Source organism: Pogoniulus pusillus, chromosome 17, assembly GCF_015220805.1.
Source record: "Pogoniulus pusillus isolate bPogPus1 chromosome 17, bPogPus1.pri, whole genome shotgun sequence".
Classification (NCBI taxonomy): domain Eukaryota; kingdom Metazoa; phylum Chordata; class Aves; order Piciformes; family Lybiidae; genus Pogoniulus; species Pogoniulus pusillus.
Window position 1 is genome coordinate 10,488,194 of NC_087280.1, and position 25,264 is coordinate 10,513,457.

Here is a 25,264-nt window from a genome sequence, read left to right on the forward strand (position 1 = left end):
TTTTTGGGTGGGTTTGGTTAGTTTCTTTGGTTGGTTTTTTTTACTTTTCACAAAATTTTCATGTCTTTTTTGTAAAGGTATCAAGGACTTCTAAGATACTGTATTAGTATAAGAAGGCATAACAGTTAAGCTCTTCATTTTGTAATCTGAAAAGAGAAGCTGCTTGTTTATGGCCTGACAGTTGAGCAGAAAATTTCTGGAGGCGAGACAAGTTCTATTCCAGAAGCAAAATGAAGAGAAGAATGAAATGCATAGACCCTAAGGACACAAACTGGAATGTAGAGAGTCTTGTCTTCTTGATAGCTGTGAGAGAAAGATAACATCTGAACTGAAAAATACCGTGTGAAGAAATATTGTAGAGCAAGTCTTCAGTGGCATTGTCTGCCTTTTTTAATGGCAAAAATGCTAGCTGTGCTTTTCTGAGATGTAAAGGCAATTGACTTGACATTGTGCTGTGGGGAATGTGCTAGCTCTAATGGCCCAGGAAGCTGGGTATCAAGGACAGGCTATTTAAAATGATGCTATTCTATCAGGAAAGCCAACAGTTTTCACTATTCTGAGCCAGATACGTGAAGCTAAATAATTAAGACATGTAGCGTAATGTAAAACCACAGCAGACTTTCTGATGTGAGGAGCAGTTTGAGAAGTGGTTGAGTGAAGTTAGGTGCTGTGTTTGTGAGAGGCAGGTGGCTCCAGCTCTACCACAACGTGACTGTGCTGCGCTGGGTCGAGGTGTAGGGGTGCTCCAGGGGATGCACTCCAGTGAGTATGGGATGATAGGGATGTAGCTGCCATCAGAGCACGACATGACAACATCCTGGGAAGACTCAGTACACTGAGTCAATTCAGCCTGAAAGCTAAGAAACAAAATGTTTTCCCCCAGTGGTAAATTTTACCAAAATCAGTGTTTAAAAAAAAAAAAAAAAAAGAAGAGTTAAACTCTGAAGAAAAGAGGTTTCCCAGACAAGAGAGGTTAACTTTTCTCTTCCAGCAGGCCCTCTTCATTAGTAGTTGTAGTGGGATTGCATTTCTGATTTTAACTTTTTGCTGTTGTTGCTGTTTCCTGGGTTTGCTGTGCACACTCAACAGAAGGTAATGCTAAATGGAATGCCTCATCTGCCATCCTACCCATGCCCACTCTTCACACGTGGCTTGAGTGCTTCTTTGCTCTCCACAGTGCATGACACACGCTGCTATTGGCAGGCACTGTTGTGTTCAGCTGTTTATTTTGGCCTTCTCTATAAGTCAGCCCACAGGACCTCTTTCAGCTACTTCAGTTTCCATGCATGTATCATGAAAGCAACACAACAGTCCTCAGCCTTTATGCTCGCTACTGGCATGTTGTTAAAATCTTCTGTTGTGGCTCTGTATGGAAAGAAATGATCTGTAAGATTGTTAGCAGCATGGCTGTTATCTGAAAAAATTACAGGGGTAAAAGTGCTTACTTGCTCTTTTTCTACCGTGGTAATTATCTGCTCTTTGATCAGTGTTTTCCCTTTCTTTGAACACTCCTCCTGTTCTGCAAAACGAGGAAAACTGATAAGGTGCTAGACCCCACATCCAGCAAAAACGTGGATATCCCCACAGTGTGGTTCATCTATCTCAGCAATGCTCTCCTGCTGCAGAAGGACACACATTGCTCCTTTCTTCTGTGTGCAGTGACTGAGGCAGTGTCTATGACAATGGTGCCTTTGAAGTGCACTTCTCCATTTTTACAGGCAGGTTTTCCCAGGGCTGGAAAAAGAAAGTGAGACTTACTTACTGATAGCTTAGAAGAGCTTATCCAGTTGCAATCCAGATTTGGGAGGCCCTGTATGAAACACCAGGAGTTTCATGCAAAGCAGCCTGCATTCAAAGATGTTTCTGTATGCCCTGAGAAGACTGTAGCCTGTGCATACTGACTCACTCCACCTGCCTGTGGGCAGCTAGCTGCAGGAGGTGGTGGTGGCCCAACTGTCCTGAATTCTTTGTTGAGTCAGTGGAAGAAGATGGGTTAAATCACCCCCTGGAAATGTCATTCTTCCACCAGCTACAGAGGTAATCTAAGGTGATCATGCTCCTTATCCAGCAGACTCAGGTGAGATAATTCCAAAGTGTGATCCTCCTTTTTTAGTTCAGGAATTTGTAGTTGTTACATTATGCTGGAGTGCTGTGCTGGGAGCTACTGAGGACCATTTGATGCCTTCTGCTAGCCCATCTGGCACACAGAACAAGTACCATGTTGTTGTGCAGCATGTTTCATTGGATATCATGCATGCTCACCAAGTTCTATAAGGCAAACCCAATTTTTTTATTTTTTAGGTTGCACTTAGCCCAAGCACTTTCTAGTACTGAAAACTGAGTGCTCCTAGCTCTTGGGAGAAAATGCACAGATGCTAGATAAAAGATTATTCATTGGCAGGTAGAGAAGTTCAGATTTCTTTACTCTTGCAATGCTTCCGAAGTGCTATAGTTGTCATGAGAAAGACCTACTGGTGTTATTTTTAGTTACAAGTTACTTCAAAGCAGCTATTATATGTGGGTGTACTCTGTAGCCATTGTGATGTTTGGAAAGATGTTTCAGACTTTTCTCCACTCCCACTGGCCTGAGAGTAGATCTTCAGCCAGATAAATTTGGCTAAATTTTTCGTTGTTGATGGTTCCTTTTTTAAGTTGATTATTACAATTTGCAGTGATAAAGCAGGAGTATTCTCTGTTGCTTGCTGGTATATTCAGTGCCCTAGATATTTCTCTACCTCAAAGGAGCATGATGCACCACTGGAATATGAGAGGACCCTGTTGCTTCCTTCTTAGATCAAAGCAGCCATATATAATTGCAATTCCTACTTAGGAAGCTGCTTTCAGTATCTAACAGTTTCACTTGGAAGCTATTGCTGAGTCTGTGTAAAAAAAAAAAAATCAGGATTTTCTCTTCAGAAGGAGACTCACTGATCAAACCCACAGAATTTCTAGTGTCTGGTCATGGCCCACTCACCGTACTACTGGCTTGGATGCTTTTTTGCATTTGTCCCCACATGGATTTCAAGAAAAACCTAGTACTTACAAAAACTGAGTCTGGATTCTACCTGCCTTAAGCACAAATGGGTACAATCACTGCTACATTTTTATCTTCTATTTTTTTCTGCTGTTCTACCAGTTTAAGCTGCTGCCAGAGTTATTCAGGGATGAGGAGAAGGTCCTCAGTCCAACATCAGCAACACCTTCAGGGCGCGTGCCTTTGTCGCGGACAGCTGTAAAGCCAGCCAAGGCCAGGCCAGGTCAAGCCAGTAAGGAGCATAAGAAAACTGTGGGACATCAGGTGAGTTTGAAGATGCAGCTCCATTAAATAACCTCAACCTCCCTCTGTCTCATAGGTTTCAAGGTGTGCTGGTGCTTCTTGTGATCCCTTGTGATGTTGAGATAGGTGCAGATGATTATGACCTATAGCAGTTTCAGGCAAATGCGTCTGAGTTCCTCATATATTTTGGGCCACAGTTTCATGGAGCTCAGTTCTTCATGTGGTGCCAAACCCAAAACTCAACATCTTTCAACATAGATTTAGCAGGCTGGGTGCTGAGGGGCTTTGGAAATCTTACACTGGTTCTTTTTGATCATGTGCCACATGATTGGACTCAGGTCCCCAGAAAACTTGGTTCCAGTTATCAGTGGGCTAAACACAAAATATCCATCTACATGTGCCAGAAGCAAATTAGAAGTATGCAGATCAGTATTGCTGGAGAGCTCAGTCCTCCTTTATTACTTTCCACTCTACAGATCTGAGAGGGTTTTTTTTTTCAAGATAGTTATGTCCACAGTCAGTGCTTTGTATGTTGATATGATTGTCCCTCAGACTATACATAGGAGTCAGGAGAAATTTTTTGTGACAGTTTAATACTCAGATTGTATCTACTTGCCAGCCTCTACCACCTTGCTGGTGGATAGTGGCATTCTAATTTTGCCTGAGGCTTCCAGGAAGTCTATGTGGGTAACTCTTTTTATGTTACCATAGGACAGCCTGGAATATAAATTAGCTGTCAAGGGCTGTAGATTATTTGTATCAGAGTCCCCTGCCATTTCTTGAAGATGAACCAGCCACATCTCTTGGGTGCTTAGAGCTCTGGTAAAATCACCAAAAATGCCTGGGCTTTGTCTGCTGCCTTGGGTGGTTATCAGTCCCCTAAAAGATGTTAGCACAGTGTCTGTGCAGTGCCATGAACCAGTCACATTGTTAAGTGAAAATCAGAGAATTCAGAGACTGTTTAATTTGGATATTCATAATTTCTCTCTAATCTTCCCCAGGCAAGCTGTGTTAAGCTATAGGTAGAAACAGGAATGGCTATTCCTGCTGCTCTACAGAATGCAGATCTGCTTGGCATGTGTTCATGGTACAGGCTGCAGATTCCATTCTGCAGTTCATGCAGGAGAATGTTTATCTTTTTTTAAGCTGAGCCTCTTTCTGATCCTGCAAACAGACATAACCTGAGGCTTGGTAGAGGCTTCGCAGTTTTGTTTTCAGACTGGAACTATGAGTTGAAGTGTTAGGGGCACTGTCATACTGCTATTATCAATCAACCATTTTTATTCATGTGTGAATTTATAGGAAGCTAACACAAAAGTGATTTTTGTATTGTAGGAACAGAGATTGGCTTAGAATCTTGAGCTCAGCAGGAAGAGGGAAATCCTCACCAAGACATTTAAAGCATCTAAGATGTGCTTTCATAGTTTTCTTTATCTATTAGGGTGTTCTGTAGTTGGAAGGATATATCACTGTATATTAGGTATTTCTGGTCCTGTTGCTTCTTTAGAAGTAAAGCTCATTAGACTCTTGGATATGTGACTTTCAAAGTTCACTAGGTCTGACATTAGGATCAGTGGAGCTGAAGAAACTGATACCTTTTTTCTTTTACCACTCTGTTAATTTTAAAATGGATTTAAAATCAAATGTCTATTTAGTAGTGTGCTGTGCAGTTTAGTCACAAATAGACAAAGATTGGGTCAGATGAGGCAGAAGCTGAAAATAACTCAGTCTATCTCATTTATTATTTATTACATGCTGATATGGGAGCATTACTCCTGTAAGCCTAACATTTAGAAGTCTCACTGTTTATTCACCCAAAGATGGTATCTGGAACTGTAATCTATTGCATAACAAAAGCAAGCTGGTGTTTATTACCCAAAGCATTGTTACAAATAAGGTCTGCTTCCTGAGGTTATCTCAAACATGGCTGAGCTTACTGAGGCTATTCCCTGATATTTTTCTCTTTTTTCCTTCTAAAAAGTTTCGAAACTCTCTTCATCTGCTGATGGAAACCCTGAATGCCACAACTCCACACTATGTGCGCTGTATTAAGCCGAACGACTTCAAGTTTCCGTTCACGTAAGCTATTTCATCCGTGGGTCCTGTAGCCTGTGCATGGCAGGCAACTGCCTGAGGCCTTGGGACACTGAGGTTTTGCTGTACCTTGCTCATTCAGGAGTGAAGCTCTGTATCATCTTTCTCTTGTACTGGACTCACTGTACGTCTGTACATGTACTTAACAGCAGATGATAAGTTGAGATGAATAAAGGGTGAAATACTTCCTGACAGTTTTTCTGTTGATTTGGTGACATGTGAGAAGAAAATGCTGCATTTTCATTGTTAGCTGTTTTAAATGTGACTGGCAGTTAGCACAGCTCATTTGACATCTGCTACAGTTTGCTTTTGCAGATTCTGATGTCTTATTCCTTACCTTTTTCTTGGTACATGAACTTGCTTAAAGCACTTCTCGAAAGTCAGCTTAAAATTTGGGCACAAGCTCTCATGGCTGTGGGGCAGGCCAGTGGGAAGCAGCAGGATGAGCAGCTTGCAGCAGCCAATGGGCTCGGGCAGTTCCCCAGGCAGGCTGTTCTTTGTTACTGCTGAGTTGCAGAAGCACTAACCACCATCATATCCCACCCCTCCTTCGTCTCTGTGCCACTCCTGTCCTGGGTGTGTGCAGAGGCCCCATGTAAAGCACAATGAGCTCCACACCCACAGATTCTTTTTATTCCCACCTAGGTTTGATGAAAAGCGGGCAGTGCAGCAGCTGAGAGCTTGTGGTGTCCTGGAAACCATCCGAATCAGTGCAGCTGGCTTCCCCTCCAGGTGTGTTTGCAGATTTTTAGCTTGTTTGCAGTCCCAGGTCTTTTTAAGGGAATGACTCCATTTTGGGATTGACACTGGCTCTGTTTTTGGGACAGGTGGACGTACCAAGAGTTCTTCAGCCGTTACCGCGTTCTGATGAAGCAGAAAGATGTCCTCAGTGACCGAAAGCAGACGTGTAAAAATGTCCTGGCAAAGCTGATTCTGGTACTAGACTTGGTGCTGAAAGCATGTGGAATCTGAAGGAGTAAAGATAGCTTCCCCTATTGCCTTGTAGCCACATTGTTTTAGTAGTTCTGCAAGGCACTAAATCACCAATATAAACACAGGAACTAGTTTCCCAGTGTATCACAGGAAAGGAAGACAATGATTTTAATTGTGGGTGGGTTGAGAGTGAGCCTTTACCTTGCTTAACTGCAGGAAGCGTTAGCCACACCTTAAGGAAGGTGTAGTTATCTGGAAGTTTTCTAATGTGAAAGTGTTTCTGTCTGTGTGTATGTTGGTATCCTTCACACTGCTCCTTTTCAGCTCCCGTGCACAAGTTGACCTTTTTCACTCCTGGTGGCACTGTCTCCATGCTTAGCATTGTGGCTGTCCTCATGTCTTGGCAGCCTCTTGCTTTGCCTCCTGCCTCCAGTTGCAGCCTTACGTTCCCAGGCTGTGCCATCCACACCACTGGCTTTGCACCTCAGCTGATATGTTTCTTGGGATTTCTGAAGGAGCCATGAACAGCAGAGGACAGGGAGGCTCTCAAGGGACAGTTCCAGCTCTCAGTAGAAGATGGTTAATTAAGACTTACTTAGAAGTGTCAGGTAGTAAGAGAAAGAGACAGAAAGCCAGAAAGCTCACCTTGCTGAAGTGCAGTGCCAATGTTAGGATGTTTATGGAAACTAAAAAATCAATACTGTGCAGGCAGGTGTGACTCAGCTTCTTAAATTCTGTGTCACTGGGTGAACTCATCTAAAATCTTTTTGTTTATGTGCATGTGTCTGTATTTATAGTGTTAATGTCTAGTGTTAAGTATATCCTAAGCTGTAGCTCTTTGGCTGCTGTTCCCTTTAACTCAACATCAACCAATCCACAAAATTACTTTTTTTTTTACAATGTACCTTTGTATAGTCTCAGTTTTTAACTCCAAAGAGTACCACAGCCTATAAGCACAGATTATTATTCCCTTTCTGGTTTAGTTCTGAAATTTGAGAGATGTTTCAGCAGCAGTGAGATGCTTTGTTCTGGCTTAATCTTGGTGCAGTAAACAATGCATACATGTTTGAAGCCCCAGCTGTTTTATTTTTCTCTGTAATATAGTTGAAGATGAGAGCTCACCTACAATTTAAGCAAGAAATTGCACATGTGCATTGCCTGTGTTACTTTCAACCTCTGGCTCCTTCATCACCTCCTGTAGCCTCTTGTAATCTGTGTGGTGTTCTTGTCTAGGTAAAAGTCTCATGTTACTCCCTTAAGCCATGCTTGTGGCCACACTGTATTAATTTGTTAAAGGATTCATACAGAAAATACCTCTTCACCAGTACTTAATTGAAGTCCAGATTTTACTACACAGGTAGTTTTACCTCTTTACTGATTGTGCTTTCGTTTAGCCCTTTGTGCTTTTTTGTTTTGTTTTGTTTTCTTTTGTTCACTAACATCTAATGCTGTAACTGATCCTTTTTTTACCTCTGAAAATAGGACAAGGATAAGTACCAGTTTGGTAAGACAAAAATATTTTTCCGGGCTGGCCAAGTAGCCTATCTGGAAAAAATAAGGGCAGATAAGTTGAGAGCTGCCTGTATCCGCATCCAAAAGACAATCCGAGGCTGGCTGATGCGGAAGAAGTACATGCGTATGAAGAAGGCTGCCATCACCGTCCAGAGATATGTCAGAGGCTACCAAGCACGATGGTAAGCAACGCTCCTGGGAAAACACACAGCAGCAGCCTCAATTCAGATCTCTTTAAAGTAGGACATTTAAATATGAGACATTTGCTCTCTCCTTTCTATACTGGCTGAGAGGAAATGATTTTCCAAAGAAATTGAAGATAATGAACGTGTCTGTCCTGCCTGATTTTGACCTTCCTGAGAGGACACCAGCACCCTGGGCTATATGATGCTCTGAGCAGTATTTCATTAGTGGCGCAGAGTACAAATAGTACTAAGAGATATGTTGCAAGTGAGGTAAAGCAGGATTCTTGGCTGAGTCCCTACTGTCCACTTTCAGTGTGCCTTCCTAGCTAGGTCTGTCTGTCCTCCTGGAGAAACTATTCCTCATCCAGGGCACAGCCGTGAAGGGAGATAGATCAGTCAGAGCCATTTGTTTGGATTGCCTTCTGAGGGATGGTCATGTATAGGCCAGAGAAAGGGGCAGGAGTACAGGTGGTATAAGTCAAAAGATAAGGTGATTATGAAGACTGTAAGGATCAGCCTTTGGAAAGAGGCTTATGTCAAGATGCTTTGTAATTGTCTTGCTGAGAGCGCCAAGAACAAACATTTTCTGCAGGCTGAGGTTAGGAGATCGCGAAGGTGGTATAGTGGAAATAGCTTTATAGTTGGTGAAAAGGTGGTAAGAAATTAAGCTGAGTTTATCTTGTCAGTTCTATAGCACAGTTCTTGCTCCATAAAACCTTCTGTTAATCTGTCATTCTGTTGTACTGCTGTACAACAGAATGCGTAGAATAGCAAGTAAATGTGCTGGATCACTGACAACGTCCGGAAGAGACTGAAGTGGAAAACGTAGCTCTCGAGTAAGAGGATAAAAGTTGCAGGATGTTAAAAAAAATAGAATATTATTCAAGCAAGATAATCACAGGTGCCATTTGTAACCTTTTTCTTGCTTAGCTACGCCAAGTTCCTGCGCAGAACACGAGCTGCCATCACTATTCAGAAGTTCCAGCGCATGTATGTGGTCCGCAAAAGATACCAGTGCATGCGAGATGCTACTATTGCTCTTCAGGCTCTCCTAAGGGGTTACATGGTCAGGAACAAGTACCAAATGGTAAGAAATCATTATGTTTTGATTCTTCACTCTAGCTTTAATTCCACGTACCTTGGGGACGAAGCTGCATCTCTGTGTCCCCCTGGGAATCTGGACTTTTTGTGTGGGTGCTGTTACGTGCAGCGCACAAATGAAATACTGCAGCATGGACTGAAATAAGAAAGATCTGTTACTGCAATCAATGAGCTTGTCATTTTAGAGACACTGACATAAACCTAGGCTTTCTGTGCAGTCAGTGGAGAATCTAAGAGAGTGTAACAAGAATTCTCACTTTTTCACTTTATATGGATTGTTGAGACATTTAAAGTAAATACTAAAAATGACCTAGTGTGAATGTGCCTCCACAAGTCCAAATCAGTAACCCATGCACATCAATATGCATATGTGATGCACTACTGTTCCTATTCCACCCCTAATCTCAGTGATTCTGAAATGACTGGTGGAATATATATCAAAAAAGACTAATGTTAGCCAAGAGATAACCACAAAAATTTGAATTAAAACTTAAGCATCAGGTGGGTTTGTTTTGCTTGTTTTAGGGGTTTATTTTTTTGTTTGATTTGGGTTTTTTGTTGTGGTGTTTTTGGGGGTTTTTTTGGGTGGGTTTTTTTTAATTGATGTTGGTTTTGTTTTGGAGAAGAGTTACTAAACCCCTGCCCTTGTGACAGTGGTAACATTTTCCTGATTGCATTTGATTAAAAAAAAAATCATTTGAGAAATTGGAATTCACTCTTCAGTGTTTACAGAGCTGGGAACACATACTAACCAGAAAGTTAGTTAAAAATGAAACACTAACAAGAATTTCTAAGTAGTAAGATCCATCTGGTTGACTTGACTGTATTTTTGTGTGGGTATCTACTTGCCTTTTTATTGGAATTCTTAACATTTTCACCATACTTTATGTTGTGAGATCATATAACAGTGTTTTTAACAGTGATCTGACAGATGGGACTGAGTGAAACATCGGTCACAGCAGTATGTGGACTAAAAGCCATCCTTAGGAAAATGGGAGATGATTCTGTATGCCTGAAGTTAGTTGTGTGAGGGATACACACCCACCTGTCCTGTAGCACAGGGTTATAAAACCTGTTATATTCCTTCTGAGGAGCGATGTCACATTTCTGGAGGGGTTTCTGTAAAGGATGGTCAGATTCACCTGTTGAGGAGCATCCCCCTCGGGTGGTGAATTGCTCGCTGCAGTACAGCATGGAGTTCTGACAAGCCTGGCTGTGCATTGTCCTCCTAAGGTGGAACTGTATTCAAGCTGATCATCAGAGAGAGCAGCACAGGCTCTGCCTGCCACGCGAAAGTAAACAGGGCTGTTCTGAGTTCACGGTGATAGCCAGCGAGTGAAACCGAAAGGTTGCCCTATGACAACATGCTTGGGCTGAGCTGTGGTTCTGTAAGTAATGCATGGCACACAGGTTGTTCATCAGGGTTGTGAAAGGTGCCTGTTGTTGTTGTCAGAGGAGAGGGCATGTGTTGCAGTCACATGACCAGTACGAGGAATTTAGAATGGTTGAATCATCTGCTTCACACATCCTGGGGAGAGCCTACATTGCGACGTGCTCCTCAGCTCAACAAGGAGTTTAGTTTCTCCGTGGCTTTCACAGAAGCTTTCCTGGGAAATCCCTGGTAGTTTAAGTGACTTGTCTGATCCCCTCCCCTCACGCCAGAGGGACCAATTTCCTCACTGGGCTGCATGGGTGTGAGGATTCACTGGCAGATGAGGACCATCCCTGCACAATGGAGGTATTTTATGGGATTTGTTGCTTTCAAACTTGAGGTGATGATGTTGTTGAAAGATAGTTGTATTTGAGCTGTTCAGGCATCTAAAGGTAACCTGAAGGGCTGTTCTAGCCTGTAAGGAGGAGGCAGGAGTGCTAGCTGCATGACATGCAGTCAGGACTTTGGCTTTTGACCTTGTTGTACTTTGGAGAGAGCTGTTTCCTTACCTTGTCATGCCGTTGGACTGAGTGCTGGGATTTCCAGACTAATTTTTTCAGCAGGAATAAATGCTAAGGGAGAAAGTTTGCATATCTTGCAGTCTTACCTCTTTGCTGGTGAACCTTTTAAATTCACTTACGTGGAAATGTTACACTAACACATTTCAGTTCATTTGCTAAGAAGCACAAAGAAAATGATAATGTTATTACTGTACTAGTTTGTCTTATCAGCTTTGCAGTAAATCAGTGGGAGAACACAAACTGCATATGATCTTTGAACTACTAAATCTGAGAAGTAAGATCTTAGGTACTTTTGTTCCTTAAAATTAACTGTTTCATTTGCAGAAGCTTTATTAAATGAACTCTGAAATTCTCAGAGCCCTGGAAGCCTTGTGGGTTTGAGCAGGCTCTCCAGGCATAGCTGTGGTTGGATGGGATTCACCTGTTCGAGAAAAGACTGGCTGAGGCACTTAGTGCCATGGTCTAGTTGATTGGATGGGGCTGGGTGCTAGGTTGGACTGGATGATCTTGGGGGTCTCTTCCAACCGATGCTCCTGACTTGGGAGATCTCTGACTGAATCAGTGGCTGAAGGATCCAAAGAAAAGTGGTAGACTCTTTCTAGTGGAAGTCCCCAGCTAACACACTGATGAAGGTTGCTGGCATTCTTGACTGCTTTTAGTTAAATGTTAAATTAAAAAAAACACCTTTTTTTTAATACCTCAATTTCATTATTTTTTTCCATGAAATAAGCTTGAATTATTACAATATAAAATGTCCAAGTAGAATAAATGGAGATTTCCCTTGTCCATGCTGGTAAGTCTAAGATATATATCAAAACCTGCAAACCAGAATTATGTCTGTATTTATTTGTTTCTTTTTAAGAAGAAATATGACTGGAACTAGTAGCTGGATCAGCTGGACTGGCTGCTGTTTTTAACAGCTGCTAAAATCTCCTCTGGGTTCTGGCATGGGCTAGCTGCACCTCATATCCAGTAATGATAATCTCAAAGGTCGTGTTGATGAATCCTGTCCAGCATATCAATGATTCTGAGATGTTTCAATGTAAAAGATGCAGTAGGAAAAAAATAATTACATTTACAGTCTTGCCAACAAGTACCATATATTTTTGTAATTAGCTTGGATCTGACATCAACACAAAGGAATGCCAGTTTCTTCAGTGTGCCTCCAGTTCTTTCTCTCCCCTGTTTTTCCTTCTGGTTCCTTTTCATTTTATTCCCTGTCATCTACTCCATTCCTGTCTTCTTTTTTCCTTCCTTTCTTCTTTTTTTTTTTTGTTTAAATTAATTCCATATTCATTTCTTGTTACTCTCCAGCAGAAGTTTCTCAAACTAAGGTGTCTCTCTGTATGCATCATCTTTATACCTCTGTATGCATCATCTTTATACCTCTCACGATGGAGTCAGTTTAGGTGAGCAGGTGGAGTCTGTAAGTCTCAGATGCCTTGTGGTGTGTTTTGTGACCTGTAGATGCTTCGGGAGCACAAGTGCATCATTATTCAGAAAAACGTAAGAGGCTGGCTGGCTCGAGTGCGCTACCGCAGGACCCTGAAGGCAATTGTTTACTTGCAATGCTGCTACCGGCGCATGATGGCCAAGAGGGAGCTAAAGAAACTGAAGATAGAGGCTCGGTCTGTAGAACGCTACAAGAAGCTTCACATTGGCTTGGAGAACAAGATCATGCAGCTGCAGCGAAAAATTGATGAGCAGGTAAAAAAATCCTGCCCTCAGGGAATGGAAGACCTTGCTGGGTAAAAAACTGAACACGAGGCAGCAATGTGTGCTCGCAGCCCCAGAAGCCAGCTCTATCCTGGGCTGCATCCAGCACAGCATGGTCAGCAGTGGAGGGAGCAGATTCTGCTGCTCTGCTCCTCTGTGCTGGACCCCACCTGCAGTCCGGTGTCCAGCTCTGGAGCCCTCAGCACAAGAAGGATGTGGACCTGTTGGAGTAGGTGCAGAAAAGGCTACAAAAATGATCAGTGGGCTGAGGCACCTCTGCTATGAGGACAGGCTGAGAGAGCTGTTGTTCAGCCTGGAGAATAAAAAGCTTCAGGGAGAGCTTAATATGGCCTTTCAGTACTTAAAGGGAAATAAGAAAAATGAGGACAGGATTTTTAGCACAGTCTGTTACAACAGGACAAGGGGTAAAGCAGGGGAGATTTAGAGTAGAAAAAAAAGAAGACATTTTTTACACTGAGGGTGGTAAAACACTGGCCAAGGTTATCCAGAGAAGTGGTGGATGCCCCATCCCCAGAAACACATCAGGTTGATTTGGGCTCTGAGCAATCTGGTCTGGCTGGAGGTGTCAGTGCTTACTGCAGGGGGATTGGACTGGATGGCTTTTAAAGGTCCCAAAGCATTCTGTGATTCTCTGAAACCTTCTATTACCTTCCTCCATAGCATGGAAAAATGCACTGAAATTTCATTGTAAGGTGTGATTTTGTGCTGAAGGGCATTGATAGAAGAGAGAGGAAGGCCACAGCAGAACTGAAACAGTAAAGCATCCATCTGTATCTCTCAGCAGCACTGAGAGAAAACATTTGCTGCTTTAAAATCAATATTTCATTTGAAGCAGGTCAGTTGCTGTTTAAGTGGAAGGAGCCCATGTTTGCTGTATGTGGACTCCCTCTCTGATTTTAGTTGGGGGTGCTAATGTGCAGGCACAGAGACTGGACTGTTCTCTAACCTTGTTAAGCAATTCTGCAAAACCAAACTGAAAGCCTTTTGAAGCAGGGAAGCTGCTCTTTTGTTGCTGTGTCTGGGTGTATTCTATGGGGAACCAGAACTGCTTCACCAACTGCTATGTCTGTGTTGTGTTTTGCAAAGAACAAAGAGTACAAGTCTCTGCTGGAGAAGCTGAGCAACCTGGAGATCACATACAGCACTGAGACGGAGAAGCTGCGGAGCGATGTGGAAAGGCTTCGGATGAGCGAGGAGGCGGCCAAGAACGCCACCAACCGTGTTATCAGCCTCCAGGAGGAGATTGCCAAGCTCCGGAAGGAGCTGCAACAAACTCAGTCTGAGAAGAAGACCATTGAGGAACGGGCAGACAAATACAAACATGAAACCGAGCAGGCAAGTATGCAGTCACGGGTGCATGAGAGGATTTACAGGGGCCTGGTGTCAACTCAGCTTTTGCCCAGGCTTAACTGCTTCAGTTGCATGGCTGATACTTTTACAGTATTTTTCAGCAATGTTAGACATGTACAATCCTAAATAACTACGCCTGTGGTAGAGCAGTATACTCATCTGTATGTCCTGTGTAAGTACATTTATTAAAGCTATTCAGATCTGGGTATTGAAACCATTTGCAAAGCCAAATGCTTAATCTTCCTCAATTAGTCAGAGGTAGCACATTCATAAAAAGGAATCATTTCACCTGCCTCTAGAGGGTGTAGTCACTGCTATCAGAAATCTGTCCAGTATGCAGTATTCAAAGGTACCTGCTTATATCCTCCCTAATTTAAACAAATAGCCTATTAAACACATGTGTCTGTACACTGTCTAGTTCAACAGGTTTTCAGCAACCCCTTATCTTTGCTTTAACCATGAACGTATCAAACAGGTTGTTTCCTGTCAAGATTACCTGCAGATAATGGTGCACATTTTGAATACTAGGAGAGCCGTTCCATCCTTACGTGATGCTGCAGTGACACATTTCAAACACAATCAAGATCAGATAAATATAAGGAAAAATATTAACTGATATAGCACAGCAAATGCATAGTAACCATATCTAGAGACAAATGAGTAACTGGCAAACCTGGGCATGGTTAAAATGGCACAGATTTGGGGGTTAGGTATTGGTGTTACCCAATGCAATGGACTGTACAAGAGGACTACCAAATTTGCACTTATTTTAAGAATATTTCTGTTGTAAGGGATCAATTCCATCTTCGGGTCTTTACTGAAAAATACAATGGCACAGGGGGGGTGTTGCAAGGCAGTTCTGGCATCTGATCAGAAATAGAGTGCAGAACATACAGGGGACTCTGCAGTGGGAGATCTTTAAGAAATGTAATTTGAGAAATGAAGATATAACTTAGTTCACTGATTTTGTTCTCTGAAGACTAGTTCAAATACTTAGACTCTTTTAACAAGGATGTTGTTGCTGTCAGAGCTGCTGCTGAAAGATGAGCTGCATTCTAAGTCAAATATTTTCTTGTCTCTCTAGCTTGTATCAGAGCTGAAAGAGCAGAACACATTACTGAAAACAGAAAAGGAGGAGCTGAACCGCCGCATCCATGACCAGGCGAGGGAGATAACAGGTTGGCTCTGTTCTCTCACTCAGGTTTTCTACTTCATGTTACCCTGTAAAGCCACAGGACTACTTTGCCTTAGTTTAGATTAATTTTTAGCTTAGTAGTTTCATTTCATTGTTTTAAGAACTCACATGCATCTGAATGACTTAGTTTGAGTTTCTGTGAAGTATTAAGGGTCTGGGGTCTTTCTGGTGAGGTGACTTACAAAGTGTTTTACTTGTAAGAAGTAAGAAGACTCTGATATTTAATGCACTTAATCTACTGCAGCAATACTGTGACTATGTATTATGTAAAGATTGTGATGGAGGCAGCTGTGATTAGGGAGTCAGGAGCATGCCTGACATGTAGAGTGTCTTCCATTTTGCTTTTCACATAACACAGAACATGACTAATGCCACTTGTATTAGTAATGCAAGATATTAGCAGAATAACTGCCTTCACTGAGCAAACCCTTTCATAGTTACCACAATAAGGTTTTGGTCCTTCTTATACCTGGCTTAACGTTTGCTTACAGAAGCACAAATACCACACACCAGCTTCAAACAGCAAACTGTTTCACCAGGACACATGCCTGTACCTAGAGGATGGATGTGCTGCATAGCAGGTAGAACTGAAGTTCTCACTTAGGATTTCTGTTCTCCATTGCAGAGACAATGGAAAAGAAGCTGGTGGAGAAAACGAAACAGCTAGAGCTAGATCTGAACGATGAACGGTTACGGTACCAGAACCTGCTGAATGAGTTCAGCCGTTTAGAGGAGCGGTACGATGATCTGAAGGATGAAATGAACTTAATGGTGGTAAGTGACTAAACATCAGAAATCCAAAGGTGCTCACAAACGTGCCTAGGCAGAATCCAGTGGTATAAGCTGGTAACTGATTCTTTTATCAGCTGTATGGTGATGACGTGTAACTGAAAAGAGAATTTGTCCTTTTAAATGTTGATTAATTAGACTCACTCAGGCAAAATAAATACATTTCAAATTTGTAGTTGATTTTTTTTCCCCATAAAATTTTATTTTAATTTTCATGTTTGTGAAGAAAGCTCAGTTTCTGACATGGTGTTGCATGTGCCAGACACCCTTATTTTACCCTGATTTATTCACATGTGGTAGGGTTGTTCATACCTCATTCATCCACTGTTAAATTTTAAGTAGTTCTAGGAATATTTTATATGCCAGGAAGAAAACATATTCCTCAGTGTTTGTGAATTAGGGAATTGCTGCCTGTGCTTCCAAGCTTTCCTTTCCCACAAAGTGCTGCATTGCTGCTTGATTCTGCTTTCTGCAGCTGTACTCAATGCTGTAGGGTCCGACCTGTCTCCATAGATTTGATTGTGAACTACATTTCATAGGCTTTACATGACATGAAAGAATACAAAGTATTTCCTCACAAGTTTTGATAGCTGTGAAATATTACAAGCTAAACTGTACAGTGGTATTGATTTGTTTCATTTGCACTCCAGAGCATCCCCAAGCCTGGACACAAAAGAACGGATTCAACTCATAGTAGCAATGAATCTGAATATACTTTTAGCTCTGAGATCACAGAAGCAGATGACTTAGCAGTGAGGATGGAGGTAATGTTGAAAACTCCTACCGACTTTTTGTTGATCGATCCTGAATGCATTCTCTCTTCATATGTGCTTGTATCCTTATATTGAAGATACCTGATGATGTAAAGCCAGCTTTTTCACTTTCCTTTATGAAAACATCTCATTCTCTAGTTAGTTGTGGTCCTGTGTAAAAAGCACCTGTGAAAGGGTGCTTTGAATTCTTCTGTATTACAGTAAACATAGGTTAGATACTTGACCATCCATTTGATTTGCATCTGTGAAATATTTGCTTGCCAGCGTTTGTAAGCACAATCACTTTTTTAGCACCAAGTGAGAATTCAGGAAGCCAGTGAGACTTACTGAGAGGTCTGTATACGTTCAAGGATTTAAAGTGGCAAGATGGCTAGCCACATTCTTAGCAGCTACATGGAATGAGTTCCCTGTTAGGGGACAGAACCTCACATTGTCATGCAGATTCTTTTTTCTTCTGTTTCACAGAGATAAATAAAACTCCCAAGAATGTACTGTTCCTTTGGATATGCAGTGATATCAGTCTCTCAGGGTGTTTAAAAGTTTTCAGAAACATGACTCTCTTGGTTCAGCTAATGAATAATAATAATGAGTAACTTGTGGTGCAACTCCAGCCATCCTTAGTATTTTTCCAAGGTAACTCCCTGTCTTGGCCCCTCCCAAAGAAGCAGAACTGCTAACAAAGCAGAGCGCTGTACGGTTGGTGGTCTGACTGCTTGGCAGTTCGCATATACAAAGCTTTTTCTGGGCATTCTGGAGATCTTTTTAACTGTGAGCCAGGGTATAGTTCACTCCATTTACCCTCTGTCAAGGTTATTTATCTCCACAGTTGCTTTTTGCAAGTTGTCATAACTCTTTTTGAGAGCCTTCACAGGAAATTCTTTTCTACTGTGGATGCAGACATTCTGATATATTGATGCTGACACATTCTGTGTGGACTCTTTCATAATTTGCCTTCCCACTTACATTTTTCACCTTGCATAAGTTTTTCAGAAAGATGCTCCTGCCTTCATGGGTAATCAGGAAAAAGCCAGTGCAGCTGCATATGATTGGATTGCACATAGGAGACTTTTTCTTTGGCTAACAGACTAACTGAATTGCTGTTCTAGAAACAGTTTTGGATTTTAGAATATAAATGAAAAAACTTAACTAACATGAATGTGAAAAGGCAGCACTGAGAAGACTAAATATGTATTCATTTAACCCCATAAGATTTCAAACTCTTAGTTTGGCTCTAGACTAACAGTATAGATTAATGATACAAAACTATATTAAAAACCAGGGTCCATCTCAGTACAAACCTGTAAACCCAGAAAACTCACAAATTTCTTCTTTCTGTTTTTTTTTCTTTCCTGAGCTGTTGGTGTGGTTTATGACTCTTCTCTTCAAAAGAGATTAATTGGAAGTGGCAGTGCTTGCCTCTCTACTAGGGTCATTAATATTCATTTTCTAGTTCCTTTTCTAGGCTTCAGAATTTTATGGTGCACTTCATAGTAAATGCTTTGATCTTATTGCTACATAAAGTACAAAATAGCTGATGAATAATTTCCGATGCACCTTCAGATTACAAACCCTGGTCCTTGCCCAGAAAGCAGTGAAAAAGTGCTGAGAACAGGCTGGATAATTAGTGCAAGAAAAGGAAAAAAACCTTCTGGTGCCTGTTTTTTATGTCCTACCCCACAAAAATTAATTAACCAGTAAATCTACAAACAGAGGACAGATTTCTCTGGAGCTGAAAAAATTACTGTAGTAATTATTAAAAACTAAACCCTCCCCCACAGCCTCCATTTGCAGTTGTTTCTAGATGAGTCTAACCACAGACTTTTTTTCTCCTCTCTCCCTCCAAACAAGTAAGAATGAAAGGTATGCTTCACTGTAGACCTCTTGTCTGCTAGGTAGTCTCTAGTGCTTTCTTTTGCTAGGCTTTAGGCTTAGATATGTTTTATACTAGTAGATGTTTTTTTAAATAGCATTTGAGAGCTGATGAAATATTTTAGATCTCAATAGTCAATGCTCAGAATCAAGTAACATTTCTGTGTTCCTCTCTTTCCCCAGTCTGTTTCCCATCTTTACTCACTGTACTGCTTCCTCGGGGAAGGGGAATACTTCTTCACTTCCTTCTGTTTTTTCTAAAGCAGGAGCCAAGTGAAAAGAAGGCACCATTGGATATGTCTCTGTTCCTCAAGCTGCAGAAACGGGTTACAGAACTGGAGCAAGAAAAGCAATCCCTGCAGGATGAACTGGACAGAAAGGAAGAACAAGCTCTCCGAGCTAAAGCTAAGGTGGACTCCTTGTAGCTGAACGAATGCTGATGCCTGAGTATTCCTCCTTGTTAAGTAGTCGCTGTGTGAATGCTGACTGGCTTCTATTAAATCCTTATCTTCATCTAGCACTTGCATTGTTTAACATCAAAGTTAGTGCTTAGTACTAGAGACTGGTTCTTTAGTTTCCCAAAGTCCTTAAGAACCTCTGGAAGTTAAAAAGTGCATGGGACTTTGCTTTTAAAAAGACAAAACTCAAACCAAAAGAAAACCCCAGGCTGTTCTTATGAATAGCAGTAGAGAAATAAATGATGTGGAAAATGAGTGATTGTTCATTTTAGGCAGAATAAGAGGTGTTTCAGACAGGATGCACAGACAAAGCAATGGGACTAGAAGTATTTATTAGAAGTATTTAACAAATCTGATTTGGAATTATTATCTGATTTCATCTCCTCAACTACTTATAAAAGCATGGAACAAGCTTTGGCAGTTGTTTCTTACTACTCTTCTACCAGTGAATTTCTTGAGCATCCTGGAATTCATCCTGCTCTGTTTTGTTTCCAATTACATTATTTTATTGAGATTAACCAATTGTGTGACATAAATTGAGAAGTAAATGAAAGATGACAATGGCAATATTCAAAGTAAAGCACTCATCAGTACCTGAATGAGTGTTTTCCAGTTTTATAGGAAAATAATTTCAGCTCCCTTTCCTTTTCCTGCCTCAACTAACTTGAGGAATAGAAAGAACTGGGTTTGTATTTTTCACATTTGTCTGTATTATTTTACAGGAAGAAGAAAGGCCTCCAATAAGAGGTGCAGAGTTGGAGTATGAGTCGCTCAAGGTAATTCTAAAAAGGAGGTTGCTGTTATTTTGTAGTGAGAGTATTCCCACCAGTTGTGTGTGTTGGCATAGAAAATTACATCATCCCTCCTGTTTCAGAATATTAGCTAAAGAAAGTAGGACGAAAATTCCCCAGCAATCATTTTGTTGTAAAATCTGCCCTTTTTGAGGTGTAACTAAATGTATAACTGGGGCTGCAGAACAAAAAGATCCCCTAAATTCTCTGTTGAAAAGCTTAATACATCTTTCAAGTTAATTTGAGCAAAAATGCAGTGATAAATGTAGCCCTCTTTTCCAAACACATATTCAAATAAATGCATACCTTCAACCACTAAAGCTAGAAGTATTTCCTAATATTGCTTAGTGCTGCAGAATCTTCTTAGCCTGCTGAACACTATTTGTTGTGAACTTTTTTTTAAGGGAAGAATAAGAGGAAAAAAATATTGTTGGTTTCTTTTCATCAAATTTGTATGAGACACATCATTTTGCACTTCAGAAAAAGTTTTAGCTCTGTTACTGAAATCCTGTATTCAAGAGGCCAGTGATACAGGAGAGAGTGATTGATTTCTTTCAGTTACTTGGTTTTTTTACCATTGTTATCCATACTTTTGTAGTTGTGGTTTATAGGCCCATTAGAATGTTCCTATGTGACAGAATTGTCCCTTTTTCTTCTTGCAGCGTCAGGAACTTGAATCTGAGAATAAAAAACTGAAGAATGAGTTGAATGAGCTGCAGAAGGCCCTCACAGAAACACGATCTCCAGAGGTAACTGCTCCTGGTGCCCCTGCATATAGAGTCCTCCTGGACCAGCTGACTTCAGTAAGTGAAGAGCTTGAAGTACGCAAGGAAGAAGTCCTCATTCTGAGGTCTCAACTTGTTAGCCAGAAAGAGGCTATTCAACCCAAGGTAAACAATGCAGTGCTTTATTTGTGCAGGTGCTCTGTGTAATAAAGCTAAATTGCATCATGATGTGCTTTATTTAATTACCAGTGTGTTTGAGAAGGCAGAAAAAACAGACGAGGTTTGAAAGGCTTTCTAAGAGTAATCCACTGATCCATAATTAGTACACAACTTGTGCCAGTCCAAAATGGGAGATTCTTTTACTTAACCAGTTTTGGGTTTCTCTGCTAGCATTCATGTAAAGTGACCATACTGATCACATCAGACTGGCAGATAGCAGTGTCTAGCCAGGATCTCTCCAGACCCCTTTAACAGCGCAGAAATAATTCTTATTTGGAGTAGAATCATTTTTCTAGTGAGTATGTAGTTTGACTGGAAAATTCACAGTAGTTCTCAGGAATTCTTTCTAATAAATGGGTCAGTAGTTACAAGGAACAGTTTCTTTTAGATCCATGCAGGGTTATAGATGATTGCAAATCAATAACATTTCATAAAGATGACCTCTGAAGATGGATAAATTCCATGTTATTGCTTGAGTGGAGGTATGTGGGTTTTGCTGAGAAGGGTGATTTACAACCACTGAAATACACATCTTCTAAAAAAGCTGTAATTCTGATGAGATACTTAGGGAAGTAATAGCTTTGAAAATAAGAGTCATTCAACCTGAAAAGTTATCACATAAATCCAGGAAATAGCCATTTCCACTGAACAGAGCTATCCAGTGTTTCATAACTGCAGCAAGGAATGAACAGATGTGTCATCTTTCCTTTGCTTCTGCAACATTATGTTTATATTTGTCCTAAATAAATTGGAAGTCTGTGATGCATGAAGACTTAGATATCTTGCTTTAAATGATTATTTATAAAGGAAAAGAAAAAACCTGTTTTTTTCTGTGATATTTAGAGCATTGTAAAGAAACGCTTGAAAGTAAATCTTTGAACAGCTTATTCTCAGCAATGGTGGGATACAAGTGTTGTTTTTATAGCAGTTATGAGTATGGGGAAAATATGAAGGTGACCTGGGAGGTGGCTGGCAGCCAGTTTGCAGATAGCTTCTGCTTGTTAGGTTGGGCAGCTGCTGCATAAACAGATTTTTTTTTTTAATGGTTTGTTTTTCTTCTTTCTTGCCTACCAATTTGATTGCCAGGAGGATAAGGTACACATTTTCTTCTACAGTTATAAACCACAACTCATAAATGCTGAAAAACCCCTGAACAGTACTGGAGCTGTCATTTCCCTTCCTTTCAGTAACCTACATACATTTTAAGTTGTTCTTGAGCTTTACTTTGCTGTTACTGAAAAACCTTTCTCATTATCTCGTGTCCCTTCTGTCCTCATCTTCCTACACCATTCAAGGGAACAAGTTACTTCAAAACAAGCATATTTAGCAATTCTGAACTGTTGGTTTATGTTAACATGAACATGAAAGGAAAGACTCAGGAACTGGTCTAGTCAGCTCAATCAATGTATCTTGATGGGCGTGTTTGTGGAGTTAAAAGCAGTGAAGTGATTCAGCAATCAGGTCTTCGTTAACTTGCAAAGTCCCTAAGTTTCACACACACAAAAGTCTGTGATATGAAGAAATACCTAATAGTGTTGTCCTTGGCTTGCAACAAACATTGAAGACTCACATTGTCAACTATAGATGTTAGATAGGAATTGCTGAATGTTTGGTGAGAAAATGTAGTTGAACTCATAATATTTAGGAGCATGAGGATCTGAACTGGCTCTAAATGAAGGCTGTTAATTCAAATGTTAGAACTACAGCAGGTAGGGAACTCCTGAAACCATAAGATTAATTAGCATTTCTTTCCATTAGCACAGAAATAACAAATATATTCAGGTCAAAAGATTGGCAGGTGAGATACAGCAGTTTTCACTGAGATGCAGCAGTTTCACTGAAACTAATTTTGTTCCTTTTACATGATAAACAACTGGAAAGAGGTTAACACATGCACCTGCTTATTAGACAGCCTGAGGTTTGACCATGTTGCATGCATTCATTTTAAAAGATACACTAAATGAACACAGAAATTTTGATCCAAACTCCTGTTCGGATACCTACACTAATTTTTTTAAGGCATCTACTTAAGGATTAGTGTTCAACATGGGTGAAGTGATGAAAACATCGACTGAAAGAACAGTTGCATTGTTAAACTTACCCTGGATATCATCATTGCTTTTTCCAGAATACCATGACAGATGCTACAATCCTCTTGGAGGATGTACAAAAGATGAAAGACAGAGGAGAAATAGCACAGGCATATATTGGACTGAAGGAAACAAACAGGTACAATTTCTCTTTCTTTAACCTGTAATCAAATGGAGTGTGCTGTGACACACACTGTGTGTATCACACACAGTGAGTTTCATCCATATGAGTATTGATACTTAGAAAGAAACTAAAAGCTGGGCTTACAAATTGATTTGATTAGTAAAACTGTGGGATGCAATATTTGAAAGGATTAGGGAGCAATGTGGAAATCAGGCTTATTGAATTTACATTTTAGCCTTTAATTGCTACATTGCTCAAATTGGCTGCCATTCCCCCTGATGGTTTGTTACCTTTTGTGCAGCAGTGGCCACAATAATCTGTCATAATGCATTTATTGTAATGGCATGAAATGCTGTAACCAGTTGGGCTGACACCAAAAATGTAATTTCCTCTTTAACAAGCAATATGTATAAACAAGAGAAGTAATTTGCTAAGGTTTTTAGATAATTTTTGCTTTTCTTTTATAGTAGCTGTAACTTAGTGTGTAATGTCCTTAATATGTCATCTCATCACCATCACTATCTCTTGTATTTTTTTAAACACTTGTTTTGAAAGGCAATCTCCCCAGGACTATCATATGCTGAATGAGGACGGAGAACTTTGGCTGGTTTATGAAGGGTTAAAACAAGCCAACAGGTTACCAGACTTCTCAGAATGTTTTATTCTCTTCATATGCATCTTCTTTTCTAGCTGACTGTGCCCCTTGCTATGGGTTTGCTTTAGCTGCAGTATTGCTTTAACAGTTAGACACAAATTCATCACAAATTGAAGAGTTTTGGCAAACATACTCCTCAAACCTTTCTACTTGTCAAGTTTTATCACTTACAAAAGTTAAGATGGCACAACAACTAGCACATAATTCATAACAATATTTGCACAAAATCAGGCTAAAATACCAGAAGCTCCCCATCTGGAAAAGATTTGTAGCCATGTGTTACTTATCCACCTTTACATTGGGTATCAAAATGAATGCACCTTACAGGCTTTCAGCCTGACATACAATCGTTTTTATAATGAAAGGAGTATTGTCTGAGTAGCTTCAGCACACTCTTCACTTGCACCTAGTTATAGGGCTTACTCTTCTTGCTGTGACTCAAGTTCAGTAAATTGAACATTGTTGTCCTACGCCTTTTTGTGCCAGATTCAAAACGTGTGACACTAAGCAACCAACCAACCAACAGAAGTAATCTTCAGGTCATCGTGGCACTGTTCAAGCCTCAGTGCGATTGCAAAGACTGCCTGCTGGTGACGTAACAGGCGAGATCTGCCTTGTTAGCAAGTGCAGTGCTGGTTATGTGTGCACAGTTAGGCCTTGCATCAACATATGTTCCAGAATGGATCCTAGTCCTGCACTGGCAGCTAATTCAGTACATTCCCAGTGCTGCTCTCTTTTAGTATACACACTTGGTAGCAGTAACTGCAGGAGGAGGTGTTTTGCAATGAATGCCACTAACTAAAGTCTTTCCTTTTCTTGTTCTAACAAATTCTACACCTAACACTGTTTTGTAAGCCTGGAAAAGATCTAACTTAGAGCAAGCGTTATGCAGAGCAGGATGTGAGTGTTTGCTCTGCACCTCTTGTTTCTGGTCCTAGCACTGCAGAGACAAGAAGCTTTCTATTAAATGACAGAGCAACACAAGTAAATGACTGTTTGCCCTTGCGTGCTTGATCAGTCTGGTTACTAATAAATGTGTCTACCTTATGCATATTTAAACCCTGAAAGATTGTCTAATTAAACACTGGTAGTCACTAGTAATGTAGTTTCCTCTGTGTGTGTGTATGAAGTGATGAGTCAGAGCACTTGGACAGTGCCTTGCAAGCAGGAGTAAATCTCCACAGCACTGCTCAGCGGGAGGCTGGTGCTTGTTATCCCCATTTCACATGAGAAGAGTTTTGAGACATGATGTACTCAAGGGGCAAGAGGGAATCAGTTGTCAGGATAAAATAGAGCTCCTGGATCCCAGGCCTGAGCTTGATTTTCTTCCTAACATTTCCTGCACTAATGACAACCCTCTGCAAAATGTTTGTTTTAATGCAAAAATAAAGATTATTTGTGTGCATTTGCAATTAAATGGTTTCTGACTGAACA

The 25,264-nt window shown here is 40.7% G+C and overlaps 1 protein-coding gene across 2 annotated transcripts in view; it reads left to right on the top strand.

Annotated features, from left to right (window-relative positions):
- Positions 1 to 25,264, top strand: part of MYO5A (myosin VA) — a 110,574-nt gene that overhangs the window by 69,183 nt on the left and 16,127 nt on the right. The window contains exons 15-29 of one of the 2 annotated variants that reach the window (XM_064157595.1): positions 3,137 to 3,298; positions 5,259 to 5,356; positions 6,017 to 6,103; positions 6,199 to 6,307; positions 7,787 to 7,998; positions 8,932 to 9,088; positions 12,523 to 12,762; positions 13,879 to 14,127; positions 15,227 to 15,320; positions 15,963 to 16,111; positions 16,777 to 16,890; positions 19,032 to 19,178; positions 19,949 to 20,002; positions 20,680 to 20,907; positions 23,090 to 23,190. In XM_064157595.1, the coding sequence (XP_064013665.1) occupies positions 3,137 to 3,298; positions 5,259 to 5,356; positions 6,017 to 6,103; positions 6,199 to 6,307; positions 7,787 to 7,998; positions 8,932 to 9,088; positions 12,523 to 12,762; positions 13,879 to 14,127; positions 15,227 to 15,320; positions 15,963 to 16,111; positions 16,777 to 16,890; positions 19,032 to 19,178; positions 19,949 to 20,002; positions 20,680 to 20,907; positions 23,090 to 23,190 (2,201 nt within the window). The remainder of the gene's footprint in view (positions 1 to 3,136; positions 3,299 to 5,258; positions 5,357 to 6,016; positions 6,104 to 6,198; positions 6,308 to 7,786; positions 7,999 to 8,931; positions 9,089 to 12,522; positions 12,763 to 13,878; positions 14,128 to 15,226; positions 15,321 to 15,962; positions 16,112 to 16,776; positions 16,891 to 19,031; positions 19,179 to 19,948; positions 20,003 to 20,679; positions 20,908 to 23,089; positions 23,191 to 25,264) is intronic. The other variant, XM_064157596.1, reaches the window with a different exon arrangement.